This window comes from Eumetopias jubatus, unplaced genomic scaffold, assembly GCF_037043125.1.
Source record: "Eumetopias jubatus isolate StellerSeaLion01/CBP00866 unplaced genomic scaffold, mEumJub1_p1.0 scaffold_3, whole genome shotgun sequence".
In the NCBI taxonomy this organism is placed as follows: domain Eukaryota; kingdom Metazoa; phylum Chordata; class Mammalia; order Carnivora; family Otariidae; genus Eumetopias; species Eumetopias jubatus.
In genome coordinates this window covers 106530984-106553354 of record NW_028274809.1, presented here as the reverse complement: position 1 = coordinate 106553354, position 22371 = coordinate 106530984, and the positions used below count along the sequence as shown (strand labels likewise).

The following is a 22371-nucleotide window of genomic DNA, read 5'->3' as shown; positions in this document are numbered from 1 at the left end:
TCCCATACAAGGGTTGGTCTCACCCTGCAAGCCCTGAAATCCAATCTTCCCAGATTACCAGGACCGTCAGTCTCCAGTATTATGACTCATGCAAGCAAATCTAACAAGACATTGGTGTTACTAGAATTCCAATTTGTGGATTTACATTGAAAAGTATAATTTACAAATGGCCTGATATTCCCACCTGATTGTCCAATATGTCCTCTTCCTGTAGGTAAGTAAGCTTCATGGATTGCAAAATATTAGAAGGTCAGTCAGTTAAACTTGAAATCAGAATAAGGGTGGTTCCAGGATTTCTGGATTTAATGCCAGTACTCTCTGAAAGACTGACTGATCCAAACCCACATGTGTGAGTGAACTCACACAGCTTTTGTTGGCCCCCAGTCTACTCCTTACTCCAAATTGCTTGGATTCAGGCAGGTAGATTTTAGAGATCTATCAATAACTAACTCTAGCATGTTCTATGATACTTGCGATTAAAAAAAAAGTGAAGATTCTCTTCTTTAAAAATAAATTAGAAACTAAAGCCTTATTGATGATATATAATTAAATTATAAATACATATTTGCTCAAAATATATCCTTATTTTGAAGGTAATTTTGAACTTGTATCAACAGATACAGCAAAAGAATACTTGATGTAGTAGAGTTATCTTTTAGTCATATAAAGTTTTTGAAATTTTGAACGAATAACAGTTAAAGCACTTGTCTGCCCAGGATCTTGGGAGAAATTAAAGCAAAGAGTGATAAGCTTTTCTCTTCTGATATAAATGTCTCTGAGGAAAGGTATAGAAAGGTATACCATGGTCATACACAGCCTGGGCTGCTACAGTTGACATTATATCCACTCACCGGATGTTGATTCTGAGGCCCAAACCTAATCTCTAGAGTTACCCCAGGTACAGCCCCAGGTTGCTGAACTAGGAAAAAAAAATGTAGTTCCATGGGGACTGGCACAAGCAGAGAGTCTAGTCCTGTATTATCCAATATGGTGGGCAATAGTCATACATGCCTATCTAAATCTAAATTTATTAAACTTAAACTAAGTTAAAAATTCACTCCCTCCGTCATAACATCCACACTTCAAGTTCTCCATAGCTGCTAGTGATTAGGTGTAGACAACATAAAAGAGATCATTTCTATCACTGCACAATGCTCTATTGGGAAGTCAAGGTCCAGTCCAATTAGTATTCAATTCATTGAGTCAAACATTTATATTACATCCCCGTGGGCTTCATTCATTCCCAGGGAGGGAGAGTCAGATCCATGATGGTCCTTCACTCTGACATCAGGAGTACTAGCAATGCAGGGCATTTGATGCCATTAATTTGGGTATAATTTAGCCTGACCTAAATGACGTGTAACTTCAAGATAATCCATTAAGACCTATGAGATGTTTGGCTTAATTGAAAGGGCAACACTATTCCTTTTATTTCTAAGTTGCTTGGGAGCCCATTAACTTCTAATGAAAATACTTGCTATATAATATATATAATCTTGGAAAAGTCATTTAACACCTCAGTTCCCTCCTTTATAAAATGAGAATGGTTTATTTTAAACATTTTTTTAAAGATTTTATTTTATTTATTTGAGAGAGAGAGAATGAGAGATAGAGAGCACGAGAGGGAAGAGGGTCAGAGGAAGAAGCAGACTCCCCGCTGAGCAGGGAGCCCGATGCGGGACTCGATCCCAGGACTCCAGGATCATGACCTGAGCCGAAGGCAGTCGCTTAACCAACTGAGCCACCCAGGCGCCCCTATTTTAAACATTTTAATGTAGGTCTCCATAGATTTGAACAAGACAATTAGTAGAGGATAAAACCTAGCATGGCACCCAGCCCATGGTTGAATTCTACTAAACTTAGATGATTCAAGGTATAGTATAGAAACAAATAAGAGAGAAACTTCATAGGAAAAGAAAAAAATGTATCTTCCGTGTGTGTGTATGTGTGTGTATATGTGTGTGTGTGTGTGTGTGTGTATTACAAAGAAGCTTTAGATGGCATTTGGTAAAAGTTGGAAGTAGCTCTCTATGTTAGAAAACACTAAAGAATTTGACATAGCCCAATGAATAATAACAATGTTTAAGTCTCTGCCAGCCACTTCAGAAAAAGAAAGTGAAAAAATAAAGACATGACAGAGTATGGATTGTATATGATTCCAGTGCTGCTCTCTGGGCTCCCCTGGAAACCTTTACTCTTCCTCAATGACTTCACTGGCAGATAAACAGCTGACAGAGTTACAGACACACTGGCGCCCCCTAGGTACCATTTTTTTTTATTCCACTCCTAATAGGTAAACAATGCCAATTTTACAAGTCTTCCCAACTCAGTCTCCAAGAGGCTGTTTAGAGCTCACTTAATCCAGGAGGCATGCTCCCCAGATCCTATTAGCAGAAGACTGGTGACATCCTTTGATAATCAGCACAGACATTTTGTATGTTTCTCTAGACTTGGCTTCTATTCAGACTCGGCTTTTCTTGCACAGCTTCCCCCCTATTTTTCCCTTAAAGCATAAGATTGTAATAAGGATAATGTGCTCACGTGCTTCATTCCACTGTAATATTTATAGGCTACATTGCTCAACTACACTGCTATGGTTTGCTTGTCTAATTTTATGGTGGCCTTGCTAAACAAAAATACTCTTGCTCGCTAGTGCTTACAGAAGGAGCACTTAACACCACGTGAACATTGACAGCTGACACCAGCTGCTTTTATTAGGCACTCTAGCTATTCAAATAGAGTGATACTCAGTGTAAACCACACTGGGAAGTTTTCAATATGAGAAAGAGGTAAAGGGCTTTAATTCCCAAATCGTGGGCAACTGTCCCCAGAGTTTGGGATGTGCAAAGATATTAAAGATGAATGACTTTTATTCCATCTCTTGAGAAGGTACTACACCCAACTCCAAGAGAAGGGTTGAGTCCTGTCCATTACACATGCAATTCATCCCCAGCTACTGACAGCAGATGCTGTGAAGGTTCAATTTATTCAACAATAATTGCAAAGCACATGCTCTCAACAGAAGGCAGAAGTAGGCATCAAGAACTTTCTCTGGGAAGGCACAATACAGATACAAAACAGGTAACAGTCATGATTGGGGGCTAAATAAAAGAGAAAAGAAAGTGCTAGAGACATCCACATAAGGAAAGGTCTTTGTGAGCATCAGTCATAGTCAGGGAACTTTACAGAGTAGGTGGGATCCAAAGGAGTCTTTGAGAGATGGGCAGAATTTGGGCAAAAGGGACATGGAAGGGCACTCCAGCCAAGTGCCTGGGGGCTGGAATGAAACCCACTGCTATGGGGCAGGGAGGATGTCCTCTTTGGGAATGCCCCTCCACTGTTATTTTCACTTCTGCTTGCCTGTCAAAAGGTAGCTCAGATGTAACTTCATGCCCCTAAGCGCCACCAGTGTCCCTGTGTACAATGTCTGCTATTTTGTCTGGCTTTCTTGCTCTTGAGCTTCCTGCAGGCGGAGATTATATGTATTCTGGAACACAGCAGATGTTTAGTAAATGCATATAGATGGAATGATGCATTAATATAGGAGGTGAGGGAAATAGGAAGGAAAAGTGAGGAGAGGTCAAGGAAGACCTCAAAAGGCAAGCAGGGGGATGCGGAGGCTTGTGTTTAATGCCTTGCTCCATCCAGTGCTAGAGGGCATGTGACGTGCATGTGCAGAATCTGAATTTCGCCACAGCTAGACTTGTAATAAAATGTGTATTTCGGGAAGCAGGAGAAAGGTATGAGGCAAATTGCCACTAAGAGCATAGTTCTCTGCTATTTTATTTCCCTATCTCGAAAGTGGCTCTACATTTAGGATAATTCTATCAAGAAAAGTTGTGTTATGAATTCACTATGATATGGAGAATGAAGTGGTTGCAAATGGGAAATTTAATGCAGCCAGGAGCTCGTCCATAGGGCCTCTTCTCATGGGTCCACATATGACCATGCAAAATGTGGATTCCAGGAAAAGACATCACGGCATCACAGCTTTTAGAACTGTGAGGATTCACCCTGCTCTTTATCAACGCTTGCCTCCCCTCTTCTTCTCAGATGTTTCAGATGTTGAAGAATTATTTAATATCACTGGAAACAATAGTAATTTGTATTACCCTCCTTACTATTTGCTCAAGTGCCTGCCAACCACATGTTCTCATCCCCTCCTCCAGTGTGTGGATCTTCTCGCAAGAACCCCAGAGTTACAGCTTAGCATGAGTAAGCATGGTAATTGGAATGACCTTTAAAATGCACATGCCTCCTGTCATATTCAGATTCTTGGGCTTTACCAAAGTGCCAGCTGAAATATCATTCCCACCTTTATACCGGTGTTTATTTTGGATGGGAAGACATGGACTTTTTTGTTTTTTTCTATTTTGCTAAGCGTAGAGGCAGCCTATATTATATTAGAAATGTGCTACTAGAAGGTAAAGGTAAACCCATTAGCCATGGCAACCAGGACAGCCTATGTGGGGGCTGGGGTGAATTAAGGGGATGTCAATAATTCCCAGCACACTAATGTTTGAGGAAAATTTAGGGAATTTCTTTTCAGTTAAAAACCCAGTTAGGAAGTTTCTTCCCATGAAAGAAAGCAGAATTTTCCACTACTTATTACCTAGTCCCCCACAGCAAACAGTGATTTCAGCAAAGGACACACAGGCAGGACACTGAGATCAGAATCACCAGCCAGAGGTTTGTAGGAGGCATTGGAAAGGGCAAATCTCTGAGAAAAGTCACTGATTCAGATTGGTTCTGTTTGCGGATTCTGAGGACAATGACACCTACTTCTCCCTTTCCTGACACAGGGCCCCCACCCACTTAAAAACCAGCTTCCCTCTCAGTCTCTCCTAGCATTCTGTGTATTTGCTTCATATCAGTCCTCATATTTGGGAGCACATATGATTATGTCCAAGATTATTTGGTCAATCGGTCTCTCTCCATGGAGCTTTCTGAAGTCAGGGGTAATCTACTGTGTTTAGCACGTAAGTACAACCTCAGCTCCTACCCAGCCCCTGGTCCAGCAGAGATGTTCCAAATAAAATATTTAAATGAATGAATGGATAATGTATGAATGACTCACAATAGTAAAATACAGATTCCTGATCCAAGGGCACGAGGAGACCACAGCAGGAGAAAAACCAGCAACTGTCTATCGTGTACACCCTTGGATCTCCGGGGGCGGGGGGGGAATGTGCCTGGCACAAGTGAGCCCTCTGAAAAGATTTGCTGAATAAATGTGTGGGTCCCACAGGAAGATTAGTAGAGATGGATGGTCTCTCAGCAAGCAGGAACAAGATGTGCACCAGGACTCTCTGGATAGCATCATATTTTGTGTACTGTGTGTGTAAATGCATGTGCACGTTTGTGCTGAGATGCTGAGGCTGATGCATCCGATTCTCATTCCAGAGTGGGAGGTTCTGGAATTCTCAACAAAATTATCTGGTCAAATCTATAAACCTTGAGCTGCTTAACACCATCTGGGATTATATAATATTGAAAGCAGGGATAGCCCCTTACCTAATTATTATAGTGAAAATCATGCTTTTCAGTATGGATAAAAGCAGGTAGCAAGATGATAATGACATTGTTGTCATAATAAAGTTAATGGTGCTCTGGACACATGAGGTATTGCACAAGGGCAGAGACTATATGTTCATATTTTCTTGCATAACTATCTGCTTTAGGTGTGTAATGCTTCCCTTTGCATTTTCCAGGTGTTGAGATAATCTCCTATCAGTCCACAGTGTATCCCAATGTTAGGGGAGAACGACCCTAGTAAATCATGTCAAAGCGATCTGTTGAAGATGAAGATAAACCTGGAGGGAAGATTTCAAATCTGTAACTTGAACCAAGTGAAAACATTAATCACTTGTCCAAAAAATAAAATAGGTTATGTATGTAGGTAAATTATTCAGAAAAGTGTCATCTTTTTCTGCCTGTATATGGGTTTTCTAAAATCTGGCCTGCTGAGATACATACAGACCCATCCATTTCTGTCTCTCTTGCTTTTAACTTTAAGAACTTTTATCTTCCTTCTCTCAGTCAATCCTTACCACAAGTCCAAGAGGGAGGCAGTAATAATATCACATTGCTCCCATTTATCCCCCTAGAGTGATAAAGAGTATCCGTTGTCCCCGTTTGTCCATGGAGGAAGCTGAGATAGGAAGAGGTTCAGTAACTGGTTGTGTCCAAAGTCAGGCTCAATGTAAAGAGCAGGGGCTTCACCACCTTGAAAGCCTGAGTTTGATTCTGTTGTGAGGTAAATTCTTGCATTTATGTAAAGGTGGGTTTTCCTTATCTGCTAACCAGGAAAGCCAACGTTCCCTTTTGTGATGGTTACAGCAATGGCCTATCATCACACCGACCATACATGTTACACAAGCAGGAGCGGGGCCAAACCCAGCCTTCAGAAGTCCAGGTCACAGTAAAACCCCAGAGGCCAGATTCCAGTTCTGGGAACTTCCTGTGAGATGTCTTAATGCAAGATAAAAATAGCACAGAACTAATTTTTAAATTTAGGTTTTGCTGCAGAAACAGGTGAGCACATTTTATCACAGGTCAGATTGCTTTTTCCTCAACTAAACCATACTAAGCTCCTTTTCTCTTCCAACTGTGTCCATAAACAGTGCTTACAATGAGCCACCGATGAATGCTTTTGGACTAGGGAAAAATAGTGTCAAAGGTGACAAGAGCTCTGTCTCAGTGGCCCCATGAGTGGACATCAGTGTAAATGAGGAAAAAACTGAATGTGGCATAGGCCACATGAAAGGCACACTCTTTGGAGAACAGGGGAAACAGATGGAAAGCCTTCATCAGAGTGTTGGGTGAGGCTTAGTGATGTAATGATTGTGTGAAGGGGGGAAGAAAGAAAAATATCTTTCTTCTTATTAATTTAGAAATGTTTTCTGCACAGTTAAATATAAGCACTGCCTGCCAGAAGTGACTTGAGAATCTAAAATAGCCTTTTTTCCCCCATGTTTTGATCCAGATCAAAAGTTTGCCTTGGTTTCTATGTCATCTAAAACATCTGAATTTCTTAGCCAGTATGTCTCAGGAGAGATATTCCAAGTACTGCCTGATTTGGAAAGACATTTTCTTACTGCTATCTGAAGGTGCACACCTCACCTTAACCTCATAACTATAGCTCTCAGAATGAATCCTTCATCTCTGAAGCACTTATGATCATTCACCCAGATCATTGTCCTGGCTTTGTTTCCTGCATCAATATTTCAGATTGCTGGTTAGTGAGGGAAGAATCAGTCTCACCACTTTCTGATGGGACAGACTGAAGTGCCACCTTTGGCCTTGTTGGCACTCTGTGTTTTCCATGAATCAAAGGCATCCTGATGCCCTTCCACATGCACAGGTAGAGAGAAGTACCATTTCATCAAGATAATGATCCACTTTTCTTGTAAAAACAAGGGATGAGAGAGATGACGTTGGTAACAAAACACAGATGCACTCGTTCATGGTCACTTATTCAAATCAAAGCCAAGTTCTATATTCCTCCAAACTCCGTCATTCCCCTGACTTTCAAAGAAGTCTAACATAGGTGGTGGGGAGAGTAAACCTCATTTAATAAGCAGATGAGTAAATCACTATTTTTTAGATGAAAGGCGCTTATAAAAAGTCCACTCAAAATCTACCTCCTCCAGACAATCATTCCGAGGCCCCTCCATTCCCTAACCAGTTCAAAGATATAGAGGTGGAGGCTTTAAGCTCTCTGAGCATCAGTGTTTGTCACAAGGTTGTGACAATGAGCTGCTAGGATGATAACCCTTCAGACCCAACCCTTCTGTGGGGAGGCCATCCATTGTGGCCTATATTCCTTCTCTTCCTGCAGTAATACAACCAGCTTCATGACTAGGACACAAGACGAAAGCACATCATTTTCTACTTTGCAATCGTGCTAAAGAATAACTACAAAGTTAGAAGTGGTTGACTGCAAGGACAGGCCAAACCTCTTCAACAAAACTCCTCGGTTTGTAGCCAGGCTCTGCCACATACTTGCTGTGTGCCCTTGAACAAGTTACTTAGTGCCACTCTGTCTCAATCTCTTTCTGTACAATGGAGTTAATATTACCCACCTCATAGGGTTGTCATGAGAATATCACACACACACACATGCACACACACACACACACACACACACACGTAAAATGTCCTGGCACGCAGTAAGCATTTTTTAAGGATTAGCTATTCATATGGCCTGTTATTCAGATTTTAATCTGTTTTGTTTGCTGCAAGTTCCCTATGGCCTTGACTTTAAATTCTCTTTTACCCATTGATGCCAGTTCAGTTTTTCCCATGCAGGCAAACACCCAGCACCTCACCCATTCTCAGTCCCAGCATCATGCACTCCATCCCACCTGAAACAGCCTTGCCTGACCTCCCTAAACCCAGCCCATGCATCAAGTCCTTGAAATCTTATTTCCTCAGTGATTCCCTTGACTTGCTCTGAATACCTGGACACATCTCTCCTCTTTCTCTGGCCTTTTGGCAATAGGCCCTCCACCTGTCTATGGATTGAAGAATCAGCAAAATCTGGAGTTGAGTCCTGGCTCCATCAAATACCAAAAATGTGACCTCAGACAGCTTGCTGAACCTTCCTAAGCAGGGGTGGTTTTATCCTTAAACTAACAATAATAGAGCAACTTAATTATTCTCAAATCTGAATGTGCATAAGAATCTCTGGGCGGGGGCTTGTTAAAACTCAGGTTGCTCCCCTTCCCCCAGTTTCTGACCCAGAAGGTATGGGCTGGGACCTGAGAATATGTATATCTAACAAGTTGCCAGGTGCTGGTCTGGGAGCTGCATTTTGAGAACCACTCTGTGGATTGCAGGACTGAAGAAAGAATTAAATGAAATCATATTTAGAGAATGTTTGCTCAGTAACTATTACATAAACTATAACCTTTCCTTTTCCTCCATGAAATCGACTAAAATGATAAATAAAAACAGCAGAAGTGCTCTTGTTTTGATGTTGGCTCCATCCCATGAGTTAAAGGAGAACACCATATTGTAGCATTTCTCACTTTAGAGTTAGTAGCTCAGATTGTGTGGGCAGTGGCCTTACAGTGGCTTTTCTGGCACCCAATGGAAAGACTTTCAATTTTAGAGAAGAACTAAAACATATGCATTACCATGCAATGTAATCTTTTTATATAGCCTACTGTTTTTAACAGACTCCCACACACAGAGTGGGTTTTTAGCATAAGTCTGTTTATGCGAGGTCATCCAAAATAATGCTTCTCCACCCTCAGTGTTTACAGCACTCCAAACTCTGAACCAAGAAGGTAAGAATCTTGACCAGAGAGTTTAGCAGATGCTTTTCTTAAACGAATGTGTGTTGGGGGAATAGGAAGTGGTTATGGAGTGAGAAGCTACATTTCATAACTTAATCTGTCTGCAAGACATTTTACAGCAGAGTTTCACATGTGATTTACTCATTGGAACAAGCAAATTGTTTCATTTTTACAAGGGTCAAAGCAAAAAATTCTCCATAGGATACAATAGCAAAGACCCAACTTCCACATCTGGCTTTACCACACTCAACTTAGACTTCCATTACTTTCTATGCAGAACCAGAGCTGGATGATCTTTGAAGATGGTTCCACAATACCATCACTCTGTGAGGAAGGGAGGCAGGAAATGGGACACATGACCACAGAGACCCCTTGCCAGGCACCAGGAGACCAGAGGAAATCAGTCTCTATCAATCTTTATAAAGGTTTGGAGCAATACATTTTGGTGGGTGGAGTCACTCTCATTAGAATGGCTCCACTACCACCCACAGGGTGTGAGGCTTGGGTAGAGGGAGAAAGATCAGAGCTATAAACTTCAGGAGGGCCAGCAAGTAAACTGTCCCCCAGATAACACAAAGACAAGTTATGTTTGTTGGCAGCTGTAGCCATTCTAAGACCCACACTCCCTCCACACCAAAATTTCCCTTCACTCAGGCACTGCTGAGGATCCGACTGTTTTCATTTATACTCCCAAAAGTTTTGTTTGTAATGGGAAGCAGGGGAGAAGCTGACTGACAAAAACCAGGGAAGTCTGGAGGGAAATGGAATTCAATTGTGCCCAGCCCCCAACAGTGTCCCATGGACTGATTTCAACACCCCTTTGGAGATGGACATTGAGACAGCGCTGCTGGAACTTTTCAGAGACCCTGTGAGATCCTGATCAGAAGGGCAGCTGCTTGGGGGCCCAGTAGAAGCAGGAGCCATCCCTCTCTCCCACACCTACACCACTTTTGTATAGAATCTACACAATCCCTTGACCTCCAGGATGGGAGGTTTTAGTGGAGTAGAACTCAAAGTCTGCTCCCACAATCAGCCCACCAGCACCCTGGAATTTGTTAGAAATGCAAATCCCCTGGCCCACCACAGTAAAATCAGAAACTCTAGGGGTAGGGCCCAGTAATTTGGCTTTTAAGAAGTCCTCCTGGTTATTCTGATGTAAACATGCTGGAATTTGTCTGCAAAATTTAATGAGACACTTCCAGGTTTATGTAAATTCAGGGTCCACAGGTTAATGAACCAGGAAATAAGGACTGCCTTAAATTCTGTGCCCTTGGCATATCAATCACATACTTTCCTTATCTTATCCAGGCCCTGAGAACCAATGCTTTCCTTATCCTGTCCAGGCCCTGAGAACCAAAGACTGCAACCTTGGCACCCAAATTGATGGGCATTTTCCTAATGGGTGGTTGTTGGTGGCCCAGAGGAACAGCTTCTCTGAACAAGTGAAAATCAAAGTGCAAAGGCACTGACTTGAGGGCACATATGAGGTATATCTATGGGGCTCCACCCCAGAAGCTATAGGGATCACTTGGCAATGGTGGGCTGGTGGAACTTCAGAGGGAGACCTGAGCCTTCTCCTCTCCCCATGGAATCTAGAGAGCTAGCAAACCTTTGGCTATAGGAATTAACATGGAGAACATGTACTGAGTAGCTACTGCTTACTAGACATGCAGCTGAGCACCTGATTTCTCACACTGTCTCATTTAACTCTCATTGCAAAGGTAGGTTTTATGATCTTAGTTTTGCAAAAGAAGAAACAGAAACAAAAAGGTTAAATAATATGTATCATATCTCAAACTCATAAGTAGTAGACTGGGAATTAAACACATTCTATCACCTCTCAAATTTGCTGCCACCTGCACTGAGATTAATGAATTCTCCTAGGTGTGACTTCCACCTGCCCCCACCTCAGACAGTGTCCCTGTTTGCTCCTCCAAGTTTGGCTTCACACCTTGGATCCAGTCTGCCAATCAAATCTGTAGACAACATTGGGTGATACGCCTCTCCTACCCTGGACTTTGGACTCAGCAAGACTGAGCATGGCTCCTCTAACTGACTTTGTAGATCTTTCAACAAAAATCCTGGGGAGAGGAACTTCCTGACCTGGATGACCACTCAGACCCCACCTGACCCTGCATACCACTTTGAATGTCCCCCTTCTAAATGAAATCTCATAGGGCAACTAATGTTTACAAAGAATTTAATATACTGATTATCCCTGAAAAACTTCTATGTGGTTAGACAGAAGATGGTGTTGCTTGTGTAGGAGCCACAGACACACAATGCCTGCCATTTCCAGGCCAGTGCCTTTTGGGTGGAAGTACAAGGGAGAGAACCTAGCAGTGTTCAACTCAGCCACAACTTTAATCCTGTGACCATGGGAAAAATGACACATGTCTCCAGGCCTTATCTTTAAAAAAATGGAGACACTGATAGCAATGTACTACCAGGATTTCTGCTGCTCTTACCACCTCTTACACTACCCAAGTATATACATAAGACTGCCCAACTCATTTAGTCAATGCCTATCTATGGGTTTGTGTCCTGAGGGTATGATAAAGCTGTTCATGGAATGAAGCATTTATTGAGGGTGACTTTGTTCTATGTAGTTTAGAATATCATGTCTTGCCAAGAGGGTTGCAAGAGATAAGTGCAGTGGTCTAGGGTGTGGAAAATGTGAGGTTGAAGGTTCAGCCCACAGAGGAGGGATAGTAGATGAACATCATATTTTAGAGGTTTAGAAAGACTGTTGAAAGTGTGGGGGATCTGCTAGGAATGCTCTGTCTTGTCCCAAATGTGAGTCCTAAAAGGGTGCTCTACCTCCTTCTCCTAACTCACCCTTGGACTGCCAGGCACTGGGCAGTTCAACAGATGGAGCCTCCTAAAGCCAGCCCTCTTGGCTGCCCAACTGGGGACCAGGCCAATTTCCCCACTTCCTTTCTTCCCTGAGACCAGAAGACTTGGTAATTTGCCCATCATTGAAATGCAAATTGTTAGTTTAGATTCCTTAATTCCTGAGAAGGAATCCTACCAGCTGTTACCAGCATTGTCTCATGGCTGGTTTGTGAATTTGTTCAGGCTGGGCAGCAGAGGTACCATCTCAAAGGCAACCTGCTTAAGGGACCCCCACTAGAGGACTCTTCAAATTTTGGAACGTCTGTGCATCTTCTGTGAATACTACCTTGGTTTTCCCACAGTGACTGGCACTGAGAGCCTTAAAGGACACTAAGAGGACAGGGTCTCTCCGGCCAGCCAGGTCAGCTCGCTCTGAGGGAGACGGAGCGGTGGAATGGGCAACCACAGAGAGGCCAGGAGGGAGGCCTGGGTCTCTATAGCCTAAGAGGAAGGGGCAGAGAATTGAGTCTGGGAGAGAAGAGACTCTTAGGCCAGATAAAAGGCTGTTCTTCTTAGACTTTCCAGAATAGAGCACAGTTAAGAAAAAAACACAGCCAGGAGAAAACACACACACACACACACACACACACACACACACACACACACACACACATAGCCAGGCTTCTCCACCCCAACCTCTTCCACCACATCCCATCCTATCCCCAAGTGGCAAGCTCCCTCTAGACAAAGACTTTGCTTTTGCCCTTAAATCAAGTTCAATTGGCCAACACATTAAAAATAAAACACACAACTTAGAACCCACCTGCTTTTCTAACTCCTGCCCCTCTCCAACAAATGTTAAATACAAGTTCAAGAAACAATTAATCAAGCAAAGCCTTTTACCACAGTATCCACTTCTGTTAGAGTCGCTGTCTGGTAAATCAAGAAAAACGTACCATTTACTCACTAAACTAAACACAATCCCTTATTATACAATTAACCAAAACACAATTGTATGTAATACAATTATATGGACTACAATTACACAAAAGTAATGATGCAGTATAGATGGCAATGACTTTCATGTAATCGAAAATAATGAGAGCGTCCTTGATTAGAAATTAAAGTATCATAAGAGATCCCTATTGATAAATGTTCCCTCTATTGAACTCCACTTTGCAAAAGGCTCTACTGGCTGGTGAAGCTGGATGCTCCCCCCTCATTGTTAATAAAGACTATAGGGGTGGCAACCATTCTGTGTAGTATCTTTTATTCTGAAGTCTCTAATCTAGCACATTCTAATGAAGCACACATTTTATTACCCACTTTTCCAGCTGGTCAAATAGAAAAACAAAAATGAAGCAGAAGAGCCAAGAAGTCTGTGCGATTTGTTGAGGATCCCATGTGTAGTGGTATTAACAGAAAAACATGCACATAAAACTCCATCAAATTATATTGGTCATTCCGAGCATCAGAGGAGACTACAACCTACAGAGCTGATTTCTGTGCTGCTCAGGAGAGGTACCTGATACTTCTCATCATTGCTCCCCTGGACAGGGGTAGTTACCTTCCCAGCTCTGGGCTGGTTCTTTCAATCCATCCTTCTTACTTTTTCCTGAGTACTCTTTATAGGAAGCACGTCTTATACCTTCTTTCCTGATTCTCACCTAGCACATGAGGCCGCATCCCACAGGCACACAAATTTCTTCATAGTTGCTACTAGACCCCATCTCTAACCATATTCACACCACATACTCCACCACAATGACTTTCCATCTCCACCGAGCTATATTTTATTGACTCTAAGACATTCTTCATTGTAAGACATACCATTATTTTATATGCCACTAAGAAAGAAATGTTGCTGATTGAACAATGATATACCATCGATTATAAAATTCATCCCAATATTAGAGATTTGAAAATGAAAAACCAGCATCCTGAATTGATGAAATACTTGCCAGCCATAATTTCTCCTATTTCTCTGCCATTTCCGACACTGTATGCAGAGAACCTATCCAGAGAACAAGTCTTGCTTGTTCTTTAAGATCCAGCTCAGCACCACTTCCTAAAAACCTTCTTGACCACATTCTTCCCAAGGCCAGACTGAGTTATGGCTGCCATATGTCCCACAAATAAGGGTGTACTTCTTGGGCATTTATTGCACTTTATTGTAGCAGCTAATTTATTCCCCAATGAGACATGAGCAGAGACCCTGTATCACCAACACATAGGCAAGGACTTAACACATATTATTCACCCATTTAATAAATGATATTTTGACAGGGATGAGCAAAATTGTGAGAATGAAGGAAGTAAGTGCTAGAGATAAAACATGGAGAACATGATAAACCTGGCTGAAAATTCAGAATCAGTACTCTTTAACTTTCTGCAGCATGTCTTTGAACCTAGAAACTTTATAAGAGGAGTCGGAGCCCAGAAGAAATAAAAAGAGAAACCGAGCTTTTGCTAGATTTGTGAGTTGCAGAGTATAAATGCTGATTATCTCTGTCTGCAGCCTCTTCTCTTCTGGGCCAAAGAAGCAGTGGGTTAGGGGTAGCAACAACAAAGGTCAGCCGCCCCAGGAGTCACTGTACCCCTGGTGCCATCTGAACCTCTGTTCTAGACCCTGAGAGCCTGACACTCATTTGCCCCCATTAGAAAGGACGCTCACTGCAGTAAAGAATAAAATGGTTTAAGAGAGAAGTAATCCTTCCCTCCTTTATGCTTTACTCTTAACTTCAAAGTAATCAAATGTTGTTTATGCATAAAATTTTAATCCTGTCACAAATTTGTATTTTGATTTAATTTGCATATCCCATTTACTGCAAGTCAACATGAAGAGAGACTCAACTAATTTAAACCATTTTTCTCTGGGCCTGAAATCCTTTCAGAAATATTTTCCATTAGGCAACTCAATTATGTCTAATATGGCTAATGTCAGTGGATTAGAATTTTGGTTAAAGAAACTCATATTTAGAACAGTGAGAATGGGAAGAGGGTGGGAGAACAGAGAAGAGACAATAATTACCTGTCTTTGATGCTACACAGATCAATGTGTAAATCACTAAAATTCCCCAGGGAACCTTGCTGAACTGAAATGAGGTCCTTGGGCTGGTTATCAATAAAGATGAGCCTCATGCAGCCTTGGAAACCCTTAATGGGATTTAAACATTGGGAATCGGTGAGATTGTCAGGGCACCCTGTGGGACAGAGAAAAAAAAAATGAAGAATACTGAAATGATCAGTCATTTCTTTGGCGACCTATTGATGGAGGACCTGGAGGTCTAATTATTTCAGGGCCTTTTCATTCACAGCAGTGCACGCATTTTTGTTGTAAATCCTAGCATTCTCAGAGAAAGGATGGAGTTGGTACAAAATGGGGCATACTCAATCGCTGTACAGAGCAGAAAACAAAATGTGTTAAAGGGAATACCAATACTATAACATTTATCTCATTCCTATTTCTTTTCGCCTATTGGTAAGCTATCCACCATTCTGTTGCGTGGTATACTTCACTCATCCCAAGGAGGCAACATATTATAACTACTTGGGAATTTTGGTTCTGTCTCAAAACATGCTCTAAATGCACAATTCAATTCTGAATTACACCTTCAAAGGAAATTATGCTTTGGGTAAGGATGGTGGCAAAGTAATTGTCTGGTTAATTGTTAGCATTAACAGGCTTAGTTCCTGAGAAAGGTACACAAAGGAATGTAACTGGAATTTTGAAGAGTTGCACAAAGCAAATCCTGGCACCAAAGGAACTAAGGGTTTAAATGCACATAGTTATAGGGCTGTAATAGCACACGTGAAAGGTTAACACCATACCTTTTTAAAGAGCGTTCTTAAAAAAAAAAAAAAAAAAAAAAACCGCATTGCATACTGATTAGGCATAGCTTGCAACCAAGACATACCTGCTTCTCATTAAGACAGGTACAGAGCAACGTAGGTATACGAGTGCTTGTGCTCTTTATAAACTCTATCCCGATGGTTTTAATAGGTTCAGAGCATATGGGAATGCAAGCTTGAAAACATGGCAATAACCCATAAATAACTGGGAATTATTTCAGCCATTTCTAATAGACAGTCACTGCTGGGCTGAAGCCCAGCAGCTGGTTAACAGCTCACAGGCACACTATAAAATGAAGAGAGATGCTACAAGTTCTAATTGAAGCTGTAGAAAGAATTTATGTAAGTTGACTATTATTACTCAAACTCATTTTTCACCTCCCTTAAGTTTACAGTCTACGTGTGGGGCGCTTCTTTAAATACTGTTTAAATCACAGATAAATCTTCACTTTATAAACCCAGTGCCCCCTAAACTTGGGGAAGGAGACATTTCCCCTTTGAGGCATTTCAGATGCCATCATTATTGAACATCGTTTTCCCCAGAAATAAGTACAAGAATGCTTCTCTTTCTCTGTTGGTGAAACATTGCATGTGGTGCAAAAATTATGCTGTCTGTGAAATGTACCTATGGGGCCACTGAGAACCTTCTTCTGCAGCCTTTATGCTACATTCGCTAGCATCCCTTTGCTGTCCCAACCTAGTGGGTGTGGAGAACACAGATTTGGCAGTATATCCTGGTCCTAATATTTATACAAGTGACTTCATCTCAGCAAACACCAGTCTTATTATCTGTGAAATGGGGCTAAAATTGCCTATCTCACAAAGTTACCCCATGAATTAAATGAGGTAAGACCCAAAAACCATTTAGAGCGAATGGAAGTTCTCCCTTCTTGGAGGAATCCATTGTCCTTGCATACACGGGGAAGATTCAGAATGAAGGACAGAGGCTCTTCCTGGGGCCTTAAAATCAAACCACAAAAATATTGCTCTACGCTGCATCTCTTCCAGGATGCCCCGATATGTACGCTAAATCTGTGCAAAGCCCGTTTTGTATTTCAAAGCCTAACCACATGCCATAACATGAGAGAAGTGATTTGTAAATTCTATTTGAGAGACTGCACTTTATAATTTTACATGATACTTCCTTTAAGCTTCCTAATGGAAAAAGAATTAGCAACCTGAGAACAGGTCTAGTCCATTCCCATATTTATAAAAGTCGAAGCCCAGTTTGTCCATTCCTTGCCCTGTTGGAAGCACTGGGCTATACACTTAAACCCTGACCTTACTGAAGTTTTCCAGCAATTTGGCTTTGCTTCCTCATGTCTGAGATAACGGAGTTCAGGGACCATCAACGTCTTGCTCAAGGTCACACAGTGATGGAGTGTACTCTCAGAGACTATTTCTTTAATACCAACAGGTGACTAGGAAATTAGATACTAATATTTTAATGAAAGAAATGCCTTGAAAAAACTAAATACAAATGAACATCATCCATAAAAATACAGTGAATTCCTAATCATATATTTTTCATCCTTTCCAGTTTGCCCCGTGTTTTCGTCATTGGGAAGGTCCCTAGGATTCACCCGGCAATGGAGAGAGCTGGATCTGTGCTGTCTGCCCCACGTGGAGCTACAAGTTCATGGGCCTTCTAAACCTTCCCCATGTTTAGAGCACCACTCCATTGACATGGCCTACACGGATGTCAGGAAGGAAGGAACAGATAGGGGATTCAGACAGTAAAGCGGCAAAGGAATAGCCTAGAAGCGGAGCATGCTGATTGTGCCCTCCCACCTGGATTTTTCCTTTTGCACATACTGCTGACTGTTGGTGCGTATTCTCCAAGTTTTCAGCTGACTTTCTCCTTCCCAATGTGATCACAGAGCTTGGCATGGCTGCAAAAATCTCCTTTGGACATGTTATGTAACACTGGCTCTTATGACTATTTTTTTTTCCTTTTTTTCCCTCCGTACTGACCTACATAGTTCATATTTGCACAGCTGTCAGAAAGTTTTCTTCTCATTATTTTGTGCTTGGGAATGGGTACCCATGGTTGTGTGTGTGTGTGTGTGTGTGCACGCATGTGTGTGTGCGTGTGAATGGCCTAATTGACAAAAAAAAAAAATCATCGGGGTGAAATAATTGTTCACTGCATTCTCCTTCCCTCCTTTATTTTCAAAAGCTGGAGAATTTACCTCCAAAGTAGTAACTATTTCCAGAATAAATCTGCACGCGGGTGGTGTCCTGGGCCGGGGATGCTGCATCATTATCCAGAGAGAGAGTGATGCGGTCCCTTCTGGCATTGATGCTAACTGAATGCCACAAGCCATCATTCAAACTGCTGCCTGCAAAAGAAACAGGAAAGGCAAGCATAGGGATGATTGAGTGGGGAGGTCTGAGGCAAGTAGGGCTCATCCTCCTCACCTGCTGCACTCCCCGTGCATCCTTGTGCTTAAACCACAAGCCCCACATTTCCACAAACAAACTTTACCTTTCTTCCTCTGTTTACCATTTTAATTCTATTATTTTCAAAGTGTCTGAACCATGTCTGATACGTTTGGTTTCAAAACAAAAGGGAAAACACAAATTTATCTGTATACTACAACCAAAAGTTTTGGCCATGTGAATTGACCTCTTGATATAAATGCAGAGTAAAAGGTTGAAAGGAAAAAACAAAACAAAACAAAACAAAAAACTTCAAAACATCCCTGGTGATTTCATCTCTGGGTGGTGGGGTTATAGGCAACTTTCGTTTTCTTTTTTTTTTTTTTTTTAAGATTTTATTTATTTATTTGACAGAGAGAGACACAGTGAGAGAGGGAACACAAGCAGGGGGAGTGGGAGAGGGAGAAGCAGCCCCTCCACCGAGCAGGGAGCCCAATGCGGGGGCTCGATCCCAGGACTCTGGGATCATGACCCGAGCCAAAGGCAGACACTTAACGACTAAGCCACCCAGGTGCCCCGCGACTTCAGTTTCCTTACAGTTTTCCACAAATGCCTTATCTGCATTTTTTAGGAAAAAATAAACTGTTCTTAAAGGCAAAAGTAGATGAAGAATGGTAAAATCTAATGACGTGTCAGTCAGAGACAGCCTCTCATCTGAGGGAAGTAACAGACCAGCTCAATCCCAACATTTTTCTTTATCTAATTAGGTGACACTGGCTGAGTTAGTACCTTCCTTGAACTCTGGCTTTATCATCTTCAAAGATCATCATTCCTACTCTGTGATCGTTAAAAGGATCAACTGAGATCAGGCAGGGAAGTTCCTAAGACAGTTGCAGGCATAGTAGGTGTTTTGTTGTGTATTTTTTTTAATTTTATTTATTTATTTATTTATGTATTTATTTATTTAGAGAGAACATAGAGGGGCAGAGAGGGAGTAAGAATCTGAAGCAGACTCCTCACTGAGCACAGAGCCCAAAGCAAGGCTCTGATCCCATGACCCTGAGATCATGACCTGAGCCAAACCCAAGAGTCTGACACTTAGCCAACTGAGCAACCCACGCACCCCTGAATTAGGTGTTTATTACAAGTTAGTTCCTCCCTTGTTCTCATGCCCCAGATGTCTTTGGTGTGTACTACCCTGCTGGCCTATCTGATTGAGAAAACTGATCTGGTGATTTGTCATGAAGATGGGGACTATTTCCTTCTACAAAGTGTATATCTATTAAGGCTGTCAGATGCCAAGTCCCTGCTGAAGGAAACAGTCTTATTTACTAGTCCAGTCCCAAAGATGTGTCTGTGAAAAAAGCACATTGACACACATGTTTTCACTCAATAGACATCTGTTGTGCCCTGCTATGTGTTGAGTGGCCTTCCTATTCTTATTGCCTCAGTTTTCTTCCCAGCCAAGTGGGGAAAATGATTGTACTTATACACCATTGTGAAAATTATACAGTAGTTAATACAGTAGGGCATGTGGAACAGTTCATGTCACATCATAAGTAGACAATGATGTTAGCTAAAACAAGTGGATAGAACAGCAACTACAAAATGGCCCCTCCCATCTGGAAGTGTGGAGAGAAACATCAGATAGTGTCTATAGTCTCTCGTTAAATGGAAGAGATGCATGCAATAAGAATTGGAATACTGTCCTTTGAGTTCAGGGTAGTGGGATAAACAAAGAAGCAAGCAAAAAACACTTGCTATTTTGGGTGGTGCAGTAATATGGGAGCAGAGAAGAAAGAAAGCCTAAGTAATGGCATTTGAGGATCCCAAAAAGGCTTCACAGCAGAGACAGTGACAGTTCAGGGAAGTTCTGAAAAATGCACAAGAGCTCTCTACTCATAGAGCAAGAGTCCAGGAGACAGAGAGACTGTACAAAAAAGCAAAGGTCTGGAATGAGAAGCAAGAGAGAACAATAGGAAGACAAGTGAGAAAGGATCCAATCACCCAGAGGCCTGGAATGCCAAACAAAAGAATGCATTTCCATAATTTCCTTGGATAAATGATTCTGGAGAGTGCTTTATTCAATCCAATTCTATCAGAACCTTTGGGGATGGGACCCTAGGCATCTGAATTTTTTAAAAGCTCCCTGGGTGATTCTAATATATGGATAGAAATGAAAATCACTACTTTAGAACAATGGGAGTCCATGAGGGGTCCTTAGCATGGGAACGATCTGACAGGAGGTACATATCCAAAGACTCCGGTGGCAGAAGACAGCTGGGAGGAATCAAGGTTGGAAGCAGAACTGATGGGGTCTCCTGCTAGCACTGGCCCCAGGAGACAGAATGATGAGAGTTTCAGCCAAAGTAGCAGCAGTGCAAATGGAGAGCAAGATGGATTAAGAGCTATTCCTGGAGGTAAAAGGGATCAGACTTAGTAGAGCCTACTGGAGCAGTCCCTGAGAAACCAGCTGGGAAGCAAGCACTGAAAATCAGAGCCGAGGTCTGCAGGGCTTCTCAGAACAGTTACTGAAAAGCTTATGCTCCTGAGCCCTCAGATGGTTGGAGAAGCTGCCCAGGGAGAAGCACAGCACCAGGCTGTGGCCCAGCTGCGTTGAACCACGGCAGCTGTGCCCCATCTGCTCACAACAGGCCAGATGTAAGGGACCCTCCTGCATTACCAGCCAGCTCCCTAGCAGTCTTCGCTGCAGCCCTGAAAACCTGCTTGGGCTGCTCAACCCGGCGGCTTTACTTCCTCCCAAAAGCCAGAGTTTGGGTCCTAACCACAGGGACTCTGCTAATGAGGTAGAGGCTCTGTCAGGTGTTTCCTGGTGATGAACATTTGACTTCTGGCAGGGGCATTTGGGGGGCATAGCCAGCTGTGGGTCTTTACTTCTTTTTACTCTCATTTGCATGCTGATTGAAATGTATTTGCATAATATAGGAGACTGCATCTGCAGACAAACTATAGACTGTTTGGAGTCAGTAAATAATTCAACTTAGAGGATTTAAAAAATAGCCCCTAAGGGCCCAGTGCCCTACTAAACATCAGGGCTAAAGTAAAGAAGGAATCAGAGGCCAAGGGGAGAGTTGCACCTAATCAGAGATAGATTCTCTCCTCCTTTTACAGATGAAAGTGGCCTAAAGGAAGAAGTCTGATCCATGTGAGTGGCAGGGCCAGAGCACTGGCCTTTGTGTTCTGATTCTGGGTCCCCTCCCCTTTCCACCTCACTATCCACTTGCTCTCTTTAACATTGTTATTAATGAGAGTTTGCTTGGTTGTTTTTCTTTTTCCTTCTTCTTTTCTTTCTTTCTTTGTTTCTTTCTTTGTTTCTTTGTTTCTTTGTTTCTTTTTTCTTTTTTCTTTTCTGGTCTGCTTTTCCTTTTGGTTTGATCTTTTTGATCTTTTCCTCCATGGTCCTGAGTCCCTACAGGGGGAGCCCCTGTGAAATCTTCACTCTTCTGAAGAAAATTATTAGGGCAGTAGTTCCTGATACTGACCACACAAAGGGAGCACCCAGGGAGCTTCTGAAAAGACAGGTCCCTGGGCCCCACACCAGGTTAATTGAGGCAGGCTTCAGGGTAGCCCCAGACCTTGGAAGTTTCAAAGATCCCCAGAGAGTCCCTTGTGCAGCCTGGGTTAACAAGTACACCATTTGAGGTTTCCGAAGAGGAAGAAAAGAAGCTGGGAAAAACAAGGCTGGTTTTAGAGGAGCTGAGCTGGGAACAGATTCCAAGGCAAGCAAAGTGACATATCTCCTTCTAAAAATCTGTTTTCTGCTGGGGTCCTCCTTCCCACTTCATTCTGTTAATAGCTATAGATGATAGATAGATAGATAGATAGATAGATAGATAGATAGATAGATAGACAGATAGACAGACATAGATATAAAATATATACAAAATAACAGCACTAGAGGTTCTTCAAGGTTTAGTTTCTAAGGATTCTCTTTTTAAAGGTACAGGTTTAAATGCTATTAATTATTCAGAAATTAGGG

General features: G+C 42.1%; 1 protein-coding gene across 2 annotated transcripts in view; it reads right to left on the bottom strand.

The window, feature by feature from the left end:
- The window catches only part of CNTNAP5 (contactin associated protein family member 5), an 855278-nt gene that overhangs the window by 357891 nt on the left and 475016 nt on the right, over window positions 1-22371 (bottom strand). For both annotated transcript variants that reach the window (XM_028101360.1, XM_028101361.1), the window contains exons 9-10: window positions 18182-18331; window positions 15169-15340 (exon numbers count right to left, since the gene is read on the bottom strand). In XM_028101360.1, coding sequence (XP_027957161.1) covers window positions 15169-15340; window positions 18182-18331 — 322 coding nt within the window. The remainder of the gene's footprint in view (window positions 1-15168; window positions 15341-18181; window positions 18332-22371) is intronic.